General features: G+C 54.3%; 6 protein-coding genes across 6 annotated transcripts; 3 read left to right on the top strand and 3 right to left on the bottom strand.

Moving 5' to 3' along the window:
• Positions 1–99: 99 nt before the first annotated feature.
• BZA70DRAFT_64158 (autophagy-related protein 27) lies at positions 100–1,654 on the bottom strand. The gene is made up of 2 exons (XM_064915283.1): positions 1,068–1,654; positions 100–988 (listed from the first exon to the last, which is right to left on the bottom strand). The coding sequence occupies exons 1-2, from the start codon at positions 1,330–1,332 to the stop codon at positions 333–335; spliced, it is 921 nt and encodes a 306-aa protein (XP_064766952.1). The 5' UTR covers positions 1,333–1,654; the 3' UTR covers positions 100–332.
• On the bottom strand, positions 1,632–3,098 carry BZA70DRAFT_64149 (YDL014Wp-like protein). The gene is made up of 2 exons (XM_064915282.1): positions 2,805–3,098; positions 1,632–2,657 (listed from the first exon to the last, which is right to left on the bottom strand). Exon 2 carries the CDS (start codon positions 2,598–2,600, stop codon positions 1,932–1,934), a length of 669 nt encoding a protein of 222 aa, XP_064766951.1. The 5' UTR covers positions 2,601–2,657; positions 2,805–3,098; the 3' UTR covers positions 1,632–1,931.
• Positions 3,099–4,382: 1,284 nt separating this feature from the next.
• On the top strand, positions 4,383–6,114 carry BZA70DRAFT_282429 (putative 4-hydroxyphenylpyruvate dioxygenase). Its single transcript, XM_064913274.1, has 2 exons — positions 4,383–4,860; positions 4,920–6,114. Exons 1-2 carry the CDS (start codon positions 4,489–4,491, stop codon positions 5,913–5,915), a joined length of 1,368 nt encoding a protein of 455 aa, XP_064766950.1. The 5' UTR covers positions 4,383–4,488; the 3' UTR covers positions 5,916–6,114.
• Positions 6,115–6,267: 153 nt separating this feature from the next.
• Positions 6,268–8,168, top strand: BZA70DRAFT_64111 (protein SDS23). The gene is made up of 2 exons (XM_064915281.1): positions 6,268–7,408; positions 7,464–8,168. Exons 1-2 carry the CDS (start codon positions 6,360–6,362, stop codon positions 7,870–7,872), a joined length of 1,458 nt encoding a protein of 485 aa, XP_064766949.1. The 5' UTR covers positions 6,268–6,359; the 3' UTR covers positions 7,873–8,168.
• BZA70DRAFT_64077 (ZPR1 zinc-finger domain-containing protein) lies at positions 8,111–9,869 on the top strand. The gene is made up of 3 exons (XM_064915280.1): positions 8,111–9,362; positions 9,419–9,803; positions 9,868–9,869. Exons 1-2 carry the CDS (start codon positions 8,349–8,351, stop codon positions 9,785–9,787), a joined length of 1,383 nt encoding a protein of 460 aa, XP_064766948.1. The 5' UTR covers positions 8,111–8,348; the 3' UTR covers positions 9,788–9,803; positions 9,868–9,869.
• BZA70DRAFT_282423 (chorismate mutase) lies at positions 9,862–10,951 on the bottom strand. The gene is made up of 3 exons (XM_064913273.1): positions 10,589–10,951; positions 10,265–10,528; positions 9,862–10,195 (listed from the first exon to the last, which is right to left on the bottom strand). The coding sequence occupies exons 1-3, from the start codon at positions 10,794–10,796 to the stop codon at positions 9,888–9,890; spliced, it is 780 nt and encodes a 259-aa protein (XP_064766947.1). The 5' UTR covers positions 10,797–10,951; the 3' UTR covers positions 9,862–9,887.
• Between the last annotated feature and the right edge of the window lie 17 nt (positions 10,952–10,968).

The raw sequence follows: 10,968 nt of genomic DNA, 5'->3' as shown, positions 1-10,968 counted from the left end.
ACACTAAACCCTTGGATTTGTGAGCGATGTAAACTTTAGAGATGGTCATCGATTGATCTGATTATCGACTATGATAAAGACCATGCTAAAGACTATGAGAAAGACTATGATAAAGAGCTGGGTGATTTTGATTATGTTATGGTTGGGGAATAGATTTGAGGTATGCTATATGCTGCATCTGTTTGTAGTGGTAGCGTCTACGTAGTGCTGAACATGAAGTACCAAAAACGCTGTTAACTACTATATTGCACTATTCTACTATGCATAAACAAAAGCTCCTGACTATACCAAACCAAAGCAGTGAAAAGAAAAAGAAAAAAGAAAGAAGAAAACTAGAATGCAGCATATCCATCCCTCGTGCTCTCAGACCTCGAAAACCCAGACGCGATCTTCTTGACGAAATCCCTCGCGACATAAGGCACGTCCATGACTGTCTCCGACGACGGCAGCAGATCGACGCCCGTGGCGCCCTTGCGGTAGTTGGAGTACGCTGTCGCGCCAAAGTACGCGCCGGCGAAGAGGAGGATGCCGATCAGGACGTACTTTGTGATGCGGTAGGCGGTTGAGGAGGAGGTCGGGGTTTCGTTGTTGTTGTTGTTGTTGTTGTTCTGCGCGGCCTTGACGAGTTCCTGGTCGCAGACAACGGCAGTGTCCCACCGCAGATTCAAAGTCTTCTCATCCCAAGACACGAACCTGAGCCCGGCAGTATCGGATCCCGTGTCCGCCAACTGCGCCGGGTCGGGCGTAACATCGTACAGCGTCGGATCGCACGCAAAGTCAATAAACGTCTCCATCGCCTCCACGTCGCCCCACTGGCCGCCGACGAGGTTCACGCTCAGCGCGGACTGGCCCGCCTTTGCGGTGTTTGCGCCGATCCGGCGCTCGGCGACGTGGGCCGCGGTGGCGCCGTTCAGGTCGCCTGAGATCGGGATCACTTCTGCCACGAACGGGGTCTCGTCCTGCAGGGCGATGGTTTGGACTCCGCAGACTGTTATCGCGCGTTAGTACTCTCTTTGTGCTGTTCATATCGTCGCATCAGTTTAGTCAACGGCAGACGCGGGGCATACCTTGGGTTCCGGCAGCGCACTGCTGATTCGCCGGGACGCCGACCTGCGGCTGCAGCGGCGCGCACAGATCAAACGTGAACTGGGTGATGGTCGTCGACGGCGGCGTGCTGCGCAGGGTCTGGACGGTGTGCGGGCCCGCGAGCGCAGTCAGGTTGAGGGACTGGCCGTCGACGACCATGCCGCAATCAAAGACGGCGTTTACCGTCGCGGCCGAGGCCAGCAGCGCGAGCGCCACGGTGTTCTTGAGGGACAGCGGTGCAAGCATCTTCTCCTCCGTTTCGAGTAAGCAGCAGGTAGAAGTTGAGGCGGGGAGGAGGCAGAGGGACAGACAGAGGCTGCTGATAAAGGGATCTGGAGATACCTGGCGGCCTGTGGGCGGCCCCGGCTTCGGTTTGGGTTTAGCCCGAATAGGCAGTTTGGATGCCTGATTAGGAATTTGGGCGCAGATGGGCAGGGCCAGACCGTGAACCTGTTTTCATGACGGTCGACGATGACAGATGGGTGATAGCGGAGGGATAGTAGTAGTCGTGAAGTGAAGAGAGTGTGGGAAGTGGAATGTGTTGATGTAGATTGTAGTCCTGGAAGAGGAAGTCACTACAATACTACTACCAACAGATCACCAACTGCAGTCATAACAGTCAGTCTATAACAGCTATTTTAAAGTGCATTATATACCAAAACAGAAACCACAAAAGATTGCAACAAAACACACGCGAAAACAAATCAAATACAACCATGAAAAAAGAGCATTAATTTACAAAATCCTTTGCTTTGACTTTTTGCATTCCATATTACTCCTCCAGCTCTTTCTACTCATCTCTGAGTCGTCATCTTCTTACCCAAAGTCTCTGGAATAAAAGAAACTTAAGCGCTCTGGGACCGGACGTACTTGCCGACAACAATGCAATGGTCACGCTCGTAAGGCTCGAGGGTCAACTGCTCTTGGGGCTTGACGCGCTCCTTTCTCAGCTTCTGGATTTCGCTCGCAAAGACGGTCTCGGCATCGACGGTGGAGTCGATACAGTTGGCCTTGATCGAGATCACGACACCGCCGCCGTCCTTCAAGAACATGTGCGAGTTGAGGGCGATGATACGGGCCTGATCCGGCTGCGCGACGTCGGCAAAGACAACGTCGACCATGCCGACGAGCATGCGGTACTTTTGCGGGTGGCGCGCATCCTCGATGATGGGGATGATGTTCGGGCGCTTCTTGGCCATGGTTATCAGATCACGGCCGGATCGGTGCGAGAACTCGACAGCGTAGACGATGCCCTCGGGGCCGACGACGTCAGAGACGTGGCTGACAGAGGTACCGGACGCGGCACCGAGGTAGAGCACCTTCTTGCCGGGAGCGACGTAGAGCTCGTCGAGACCGCCCATGATTCCGGCAGCCAGCTTTGATCTGAAAGGGTTCCAGACACGGTACTCGACCTTCGTGGCCACGCCGTCGGGCGTGGTCGCGGGAACGTCGATCGAGATGCGCTTCTCGCCGTAGACGGACTCGCCGGGGGTCAGATTCCGGGTCACCAACATGTCTTCCTTGCCGCGAGCGATGAACACACCGGCGTGTCTGTGGGGCTCGATGATCACCTTCGCGCCGCCCCTGGCTCCTCCCGCAGCACCTCCGCGGCCACCACGGGGACCACCACGTCCACGGGGGGCACCTTGAGATCTTGTCAGCGCCTGCACAACAACACATGCACATCTCAACAAAGACAAGACAGAGCAAAAACATACCTCCACGGCCTCCTCCACGAGGACCGCCACGCCCGCCGCCAACACCACCACCACGGCCGCCTCCGAATCCTCCACGACCGCCTCCGCGAGAAAATCCACCACGACCACCGCGGTCGCCGCCGCCTCCGCGCGAGAAACCTCCACGGCCGCCACCGCGACCTCCTCTAGGTGTGAATGCCATGACTTAATATGCTGCTGTTCTTGTTCTATAAGAGTAGAGTCCTCGGGGTGGGTGAGGAGAAGAAGAGAAGTGGACGATGAGACCGAGCAGAGACAGAACTGAGCCCGGAGATTTTTTTTCTTTCTGCTCGAAAAAATTGTTTAAAGTTTATTCTGCTCCCATGCGGAGATGTACTCAGTAACTGGTGTTCGCAGTAGTTCTGAGCACGGTAGTTTCTTATTTAGTAACCCCCGCCCTGTATATATACTTATGAAGGGTATTTGTATATTATTTGTGGTGGTAACAGATACAGAGGAGAATGAGTGGAATCAGCAGTAACTTGACCGCATCTTGAACTCAGTGGTGGGGTGGTATCAGAGCAGGCAGTGCACACAATACAACTGCAAACAATACAGACTGCAACAATACAGACTGTAAACACACAGTAAAGACAAACACACAGACTGCTCAGCTCATTTCAACAGAACCGGCAAAAAAGACCCATCAGACCTCTTGCCCCTCTCGTCCTCCAAGCTCCTGATCCGCGCCTCCATGCCCGCAATACATCCCTCCATCTGCTCGCACATCGCGTCGCGCGTCTCGATCTGCCTGAACAGAGCCTCCAAATGCCCGTCCAGTCTGTCGATATGGGCCTCAAGACCTGCGACTCGTGTCTCGAGGTGGGCCACGTAGGAGAGTTGGTAGTCGAGCTGTTGTTGGTGGTAGTCGAGCTGTTGTTGGTGGTAGTCGGAGGGGGGAGGCATAGTGAGGAGGAGGTCTTGGGATGCTCCGGCGGGTTGGCATGCTGCTCCGACTGGTTGGCATGTTTGGTCTTCCAAGGCGGTGGTGTAGCTCATTGTTACTAGTAGAAGACAGATCAGCAGAATCAGACAGAGTGAAGGTGTTGTTGGAGTGCGAGGAGTGTGGGAAGTGGGGAGAGAAGTGAAGAGATGAGACGGGCGGCGGTTGGGAGTAATTTACAGTAATTTACAGTGTTTACGCGTCTGTTTCTTCAGTTCCCCTTCCTCAGTTCCACTTTATACATTTAAGCTATTATACATCAAAGCTATTACAGTGGATTATGAATAGCGTTTATTGTTGTTATTACTGAACCGATTGGCTGAATGTTTATTTGGAGTAGAATCTGCAGGAAACTGTAGCTGCAGAATGAGCACTTGGTCTACGCGTTACGACCTCATGTACTTGCCAAGTTGTATGACTATGGCCCAGTGACGCTCCTAATGACAAGCAGATGCAGCATATATTCAGATATATTCAGATAGATACATATAGTTGAACAGAATAGACAGCCCACTAGTAAAGAATAGCAGACACCTCATTGGCTGATTGCGAAGCGGGCCGACCGTCTCAACGCGACAAAAGTAAACAAACGCGATATTATGATCTATAAGGCCCGCCCGCTTCCCTTCCTCTCTTCCTCTCTTCTCCTTCTCCCCCCATAGTATTTTTATCCCCTTTCTTCTGTATCTCTGTATATCTTATTCTTCTGTATATATTATCACCATGTCCGCACCCGCTCCCATCCCCCCCGCCGACATCACCTACATGCCCGGCACGACCTCGAACCCGTTCGGCTACGTGGCCCCGATGCCCAAGCACCTGCGCGAGAGCTACCTCAACTTCTTCTCCGCGCGCTTTGCCTGCGCAAACGCAAAGGCGATGGCGCACTACCACGAGTCGATGATGGGCTTCCGTGCGCTCGCGCGCCGCGAGATGGAGAAAGATCGCAACCGCGGGCTCTGTGCGGAGGTCGTCCAGAACGGAAAGATCACGCTCGAGTTTGTGGCGCCCGTGATGCCGGCTCATCGCGAGGAGGGGCTCAAGATCTCGGATGAGGAGTATGAGGATCTTGAGAGCGTGTCGCTGTTTCTGCAGGTCTGTAGCTGTCCCTTCTGTTTTGTTTGAGAGAGTACTAACCGTTTGCTGTGATGTAGCGCCACGGTGAGGGAGTCATGGACGTCGTCTTCGAGGTCAAGAAGTGCAAAGAGCTCTACGACTGGGCAATAGCACACGGTGCGCACAGCGTCGCCGAGCCCGCGCTGCGAACAGACGTCTACGGATCAGTCCTCGCGGCCACCATCAGGACCTACGGCGACGTGCTCCACACGCTCGTGGAGAGAATCGACTACTCTGGCTGCTACCTTCCCTGGTACAAACCAGTAGAGACCGTCGTGCCGATCAACAGCGATCTGAGTCACACCGTTCCGTTCGTGAAGATCGACCACTGCGTCGGCAACCAGGACTGGAACCAGATGGAGGGCGTGTGTAAGTTTTACGCGCGAGCGCTGGGCTTCCACCAGTACTTCACCGACGACGACTACAACGTCACGACCGAGTACTCCGCGCTGGAGACTACCGTGATGGCGTCCGAGAACGAGAAGATCAAGATGCCAATCACGATGCCGGCGATCGGCAAGCGCATGTCGCAGGTCGAGGAGTTTGTCCGCTACAACAACGGGCCCGGCGTGCAGCACCTTGCTCTCCTCACCGAGGACATCGTCGCGGCGGTGACGGAGATGCGTCGCCGCGGAGTGCAGTTTATTGAAGTCTCGCCGCAGTACTACGTCGACCTGCGCGACCGCGTCAGGGACTACCACGGCCCGCCAATCATGGAGAACCTCGACGATATCGAGGCACTCAACCTGCTCGTCGACTTCAACAAGGACGGATACCTCCTGCAGACCTTTGTCAAGGACCACATCTCCTCGCGCCCGACGGCGTTCTACGAGATCATCCAGCGACGGGGCGCGCAGGGTTTCGGGGGTGGCAACTTCCGCGCGCTGTTTGAGAGTATCGAACGAGAGCAGGCGAGGCGGGGAAACTTGCACCCGCACTCGGGACCTCAGTCGCAGTATCCTGAGGAGGAGAAGGAAGGCGAGAACCGAGGCCGACGACGAGAACGCACGGCACACGCTGCCAAGCAGGACTGACGTCTGATTCTCTGAACTGTCCTGTTCTTTCTGTGATATCTGGGTTTGCTGTGGTATAGCCGATTTTCTGTTGAGTAGTGGACTGTTGCGAGTGCTATACCACGGCTGGTGTTTTTTTTTTTTCTATTTTCTTTTCTTCTATTGTATTATATTCAGTGACCCGTAATAAATCCTCGAGATTGTCACCATACAATGTTTCCATAAACTGTAGGAGTAGCAGTAGACGTAAGAACAGGCGGCTGATGTGGAGACGCGTCATTCCCACAACGCATCGTCGGTGATGACGAAGACGAATCCACTTTTCGTCATAGGATCACAACGGCTATGACTGACCTTCCTCGGGCCATCAACAACAACAGCAGCAACAGCAACTACACCACCACCACCAACAACAACAACAAACAACAGCAGTTGCTCACCAACAGCAGTTGACCAACCTCACCAATGGAAAAAGCCGACTCCACCCCGTCGAGCTCGTCAGGGTCCCTCACGCCCTCCTCGCCCGCGGCATCAAACCTCCTCCCTCCGCGCTCGCCGGCATCCCCCTCGACCGCCCGCGGCCGCGCGCGCTCGTCCTCGATCGCAGAGATGCTCGCGACGCCACCGCCCGTTTCTGCTGCCGTCCCGTTCTCGTCCTGGCAGGGCGTCACGCTCGGATCGCTGATGCAGCACGACAAGCTGCTGTCGATTACGGGCGACGTCCCGGTCGCGGCTGCCTACGACAAGATGGTTGAAAACAACTTCACCTCGCTGGCGGTGCTGATGAAGCCCGGCGTCGACAACACTGTCGCCGAGAGCTTTGATTACTCCGACATTGCCTCGCTGCTGCTGCTCGTCATGGGTCACCTCAAGCTCAAGTCCGGCGTCGAGCCCTCGAATCTGGAGGAGAACGTGCGCAAGGCGCGCGCGGGCTTCGACGTCCCGGTCAACTTTGTGCTTGATCTGAGTCCGCGCGAGCCGTTTATCACTCTGCAGGCCTCCGACACGATCTTGACTGCGGTCGAGTATTTCGGCCGGGGACTGCACCGGCTGCTTGTGACGGACGACGCCGAGAAAGAGGTCATGGGTCTGCTCTCGCAGCGCCGGCTGGTGCGGTATTTGTGGGACAACGCGCGGTCGTTTACCGACATTGAGCCGCTGTTCCAGTCGACGCTGCAGGAGCTGGGAATCGGGTCGGGGAAAGTGATTGCGATCGGCGGCGATAAGCTTGTGGTCGAGGCGTTTGAGAAGATGCACAACGAGTCGGTCTCGTCGTTGGCGGTTATCGATGGCGAGAATAACTTGCTGGGGAATATCTCGATCGTGGACGTCAAGCATCTGACAAAGTCGACGTCGGCGCATTTGTTGCAGGTCACTTGTTTGCAGTTTTTGACAGTCATCTTGACCGATCGGGGACTCGAGAACGGGAAGGACTCGTTCCCTGTTTTCCACGTCACTCAGAATTCAACACTGGCTCATACCATTGCCAAGCTGGTTGCTACAAAGTCTCACAGGTATGTATCTTTTTTTATCTGAGCTACATGTAAGAAGAGACACTGACAGTTGTAGAATGTGGATTGTGCAAGGAAGCCAGCCGTACGGCTCCTCCCCCAGCCCGGCCGCTGCAGGCTCGCAACCGCACGGTCTAAAATCACCCAACCTGCGCGCGCAATCGCCCTCCCCGATCGCGTCCTCGCCCAAACTCGTCCCCGTCGCGTCCCCCTCGATCGGCACCGGCACGCGTGGCCGCGGCGGCAAGCTGGTCGGCGTCGTCTCGCTGACGGATATCTTGTCTGTGCTGGCAAAGTCTGCAGGGAAAGGAGACGTGGACCCGTCCGAAGCCAGACGGCAACGGAGACGGAGCTCGTCTAGTAGTGTGCGCTCGTTGACGCTGGACGCGAACGCGAGACGGAGCGTGAGTGTTGAGAGAGGGGCGTATGCGCCGCGGGGATCGATGGACCGGGGAGGGAGAAGATAGTGTATTATGTTGAAGCTACAGCGTGTTTATGATTCTCATTCTCTTGAAAGTGTATGTTGTGTTTGTGTGCATATGTGATGTTATTTCTAGTTTTGTTTTGTGTTTTGGAAGCACTCCACATGTTAATCAGTGTTGATGTTGAATTGATTCTGATATCAGGTCATGTCCTTCAGGGTGCGGCTCCTTGTTTATGCGTCTGCTACGTCACCGCATAAACCACAGATGTCACTGCTCTAGTTGAATAGGATAGGACACGTCTTATAACAACTATTCATACCAGTTGATACCACTCTTCTTATAGCAACTACGATATCTTCTTCTAGCCAGAAGCAGAGCAAAAGAAGACTCTGGTGGGGGGTGGAAGGTTCCAAACCCTCAGCTGACCGAACCTTATTCTCCCAGCTTTTCTATATTTTTGATTTGCCTCCGCCCTCAGCTCAATCGCTATTCACTTTAGAACAACACTAAACAGCAACATGTCGACAGAAGCAGAGAAGAAGAAAGAGGAGTTCTTTCAGCCGGTTGGACAAGCAGTCGAGGAGATTGCAAAGAACAGGACCGAGGACGAGGAAGACGAGGACGGACCGGTCGAGGACACTGCGTCCGAGGAACCGCAGCCTATCCAGGAGATTGAGTCGCTGTGCATGAACTGCCACGAGAACGGCACGACGCGGCTGCTGCTGACCATCATCCCGTTCTTCCGGGAGGTGATCCTGATGTCGTTTTCCTGTCCGCACTGCGGGTTCCGCAACTCGGAGATCCAGCCCGCGAGCACGATCCAGGAAAAGGGATCAAAGTACACGTTCGTGGTCGAGTCGAAAGAGGACCTGAACAGACAGGTCGTCAAGTCCGAGTCCTGCGACTGCGCGTTTCCCTCGATCTCGCTCGACATCCCGCACCAGCGTGGCCAGCTGACGAACATCGAGGGTCTGCTGACCGAGGTGCGCGACGACCTCGCAAACGACCAGCCCGTGCGCAAGCACGTCGACCCCGAAGCGTACGATAAGATCGAGGAGTTCCTGGGCAAGATCAACGACATGCTCGAAGGCAAGTCGTTTCCGTTCACCGTCATCGCCGACGATCCGTCCGGAAACAGCTGGATCGAGCTGTCGCCCGGTGAATCGCATACCAAGTGGTCGAAGGTGGAGTACGAGCGCACGCCGGAGCAGAACGAGTCTCTTGGATTGGTTAACGCGGATGCGGAGGAGGAGCAGCAGAAGGAGGCGGAGCGGCCGGTGACGCCGCCGATCTCGAACGACGAGGTGCATGTTTTCCAAGCGACGTGCCCGAGCTGTCTGAGGCGGTGCGATACGCATATGAAGATTGTCGACATTCCGCATTTCAAGGAGGTTGTTATCATGAGCACAGTATGTGATACGTGCGGATACAAGAGTAATGAGGTTAAGACCGGTGGCGAAATCCCAGAGAAGGGACGCAGGATTACGTTGAAGATTGATGATCCTGAGGACTTGGCCCGCGATATCTTGAAGGTATGTATTCTTTTTTCTTTTCTCTTAGGTATTTGAAATTAGGCTAACAACTGCAGAGCGAAACATGCGCACTGAGAATCCCGGAGCTCAACCTGGATCTGACAGCCGGCACGTTAGGCGGCCGATTCACCACCGTCGAAGGCATCCTGCGCGAAGTCAGCGAGCAGCTCGACACGCGCGTATTCAGCGAGCAATCCGACAGCATGGACGAAGACCGCAAGGTGCGCTGGACCAAGTTCTTGAAAACCCTCAACGACGCGATCGACGGCAAGACAAACTTCACACTGATCTTGGAGGATCCGCTGGCGGCGAGTTACTTGCAGAACGTGTACGCGCCTGATCCGGATCCGAATATGACGATCGAGGAGTTTGATCGGACGGAGGAGATGAATGATGATTTGGGACTTTCGGATATGCACGTGTAGAGAGCTGTGGAGAGCAGTTGGGGTGTAAATATAGATACAGCTGATTAATATTAATATATGCTTCAAAAGCAACAACATACTACGATACAGGTATAAAATCTCATGCCTCCTCCTTTGGCAACCGATTCAAGAGATACTCCACCTCGACCTCCTTCGTCAGCGGAATCACCCAATTCTCATACATCTCCACCACAGCCTCGACATTAACCCGCGACGCCTTTGGCTGCGGATCCGCGAGCGTGGGGTCGATCCCGTAGGTCTCTGCTTTCCGCTTCAGACGCGCGAGCACTTGCTTCTCGACCGCCTTGTTTGTGATTGCTGCGTCGAGGCCCGCGACGTCTTTGGATTTGATGAGCGAGGTCATGTGTGCTGTTTCTGTCAGGTACTTTGCTTCGGCGACGAAGCGGCCTGTACTTTTCATGTTAGCAACTCGACGAGGAAAGATCAGAGAGAGAGATTGTAGAGGGCGGTGCTGACCGAAATGTATACGCCGCGAAAGCGACCGGAGACACTCAACGTCGCAAAGCGAGCTACTGCCGAGGTTCTCAGGCTGCTCGCCGTCGGCGCAGATGCGCGGGACGATGTCGTTGATGTAAAAGTCCTTGATGGTGTCGTTGACGTTGACTTTATTTGGATGCGGGTAGAGAACGGGGGGGTATTCGATCGCGGGGAGGATGGGCTCGGGGAGGTCGTTTGGGAAGAACGGGATTTCGTCTGGTGATTCGTATCTCCTGATTTTGGCTGTGAGAAGTATTAGCATCTTATCGGCGAAGTTGTATGATGAATATCAGAGGGAGATACCATGAACAATCTCCTCCTCTCTCAGCAACCACTCCACAAACGACCCGTCAAAGTCCGAGATGTTGAAAGCACCGGGTTTGTAGATCGACGGCTGCCGAGGGAATTTCGCGCGCTCAATCAGGTTGAAGACGATGGTGTCTTCCATCCGGATGAGCACGTTGCGGATATTGTTGAGGTCCACCACTGTCTCTGGTTTGGAGAAGTCCATGATGCTTTTCAGTGCGCAATTGCACGATGTTGATTCTTTAAAGTCTTTTAGAAGTAATAAACAGCAGATAGAAGATATCTGATAAGTGGAACAGAAGACTATGGATAATTGTATAAAAACAAAAGAATTGTGGAGATTTGGTGAATTAGTTGCGGCGTTGGATGTTCGTCGG

This window comes from Myxozyma melibiosi (assembly GCF_037950935.1).
Source record: "Myxozyma melibiosi strain Phaff 52-87 chromosome Unknown BZA70scaffold_10, whole genome shotgun sequence".
NCBI classification, from domain to species: Eukaryota; Fungi; Ascomycota; class Lipomycetes; order Lipomycetales; family Lipomycetaceae; genus Myxozyma; species Myxozyma melibiosi.
The sequence above is the reverse complement of the archived record's forward strand: the minus strand, read 5'-3'. Positions and strand labels throughout refer to the sequence as shown.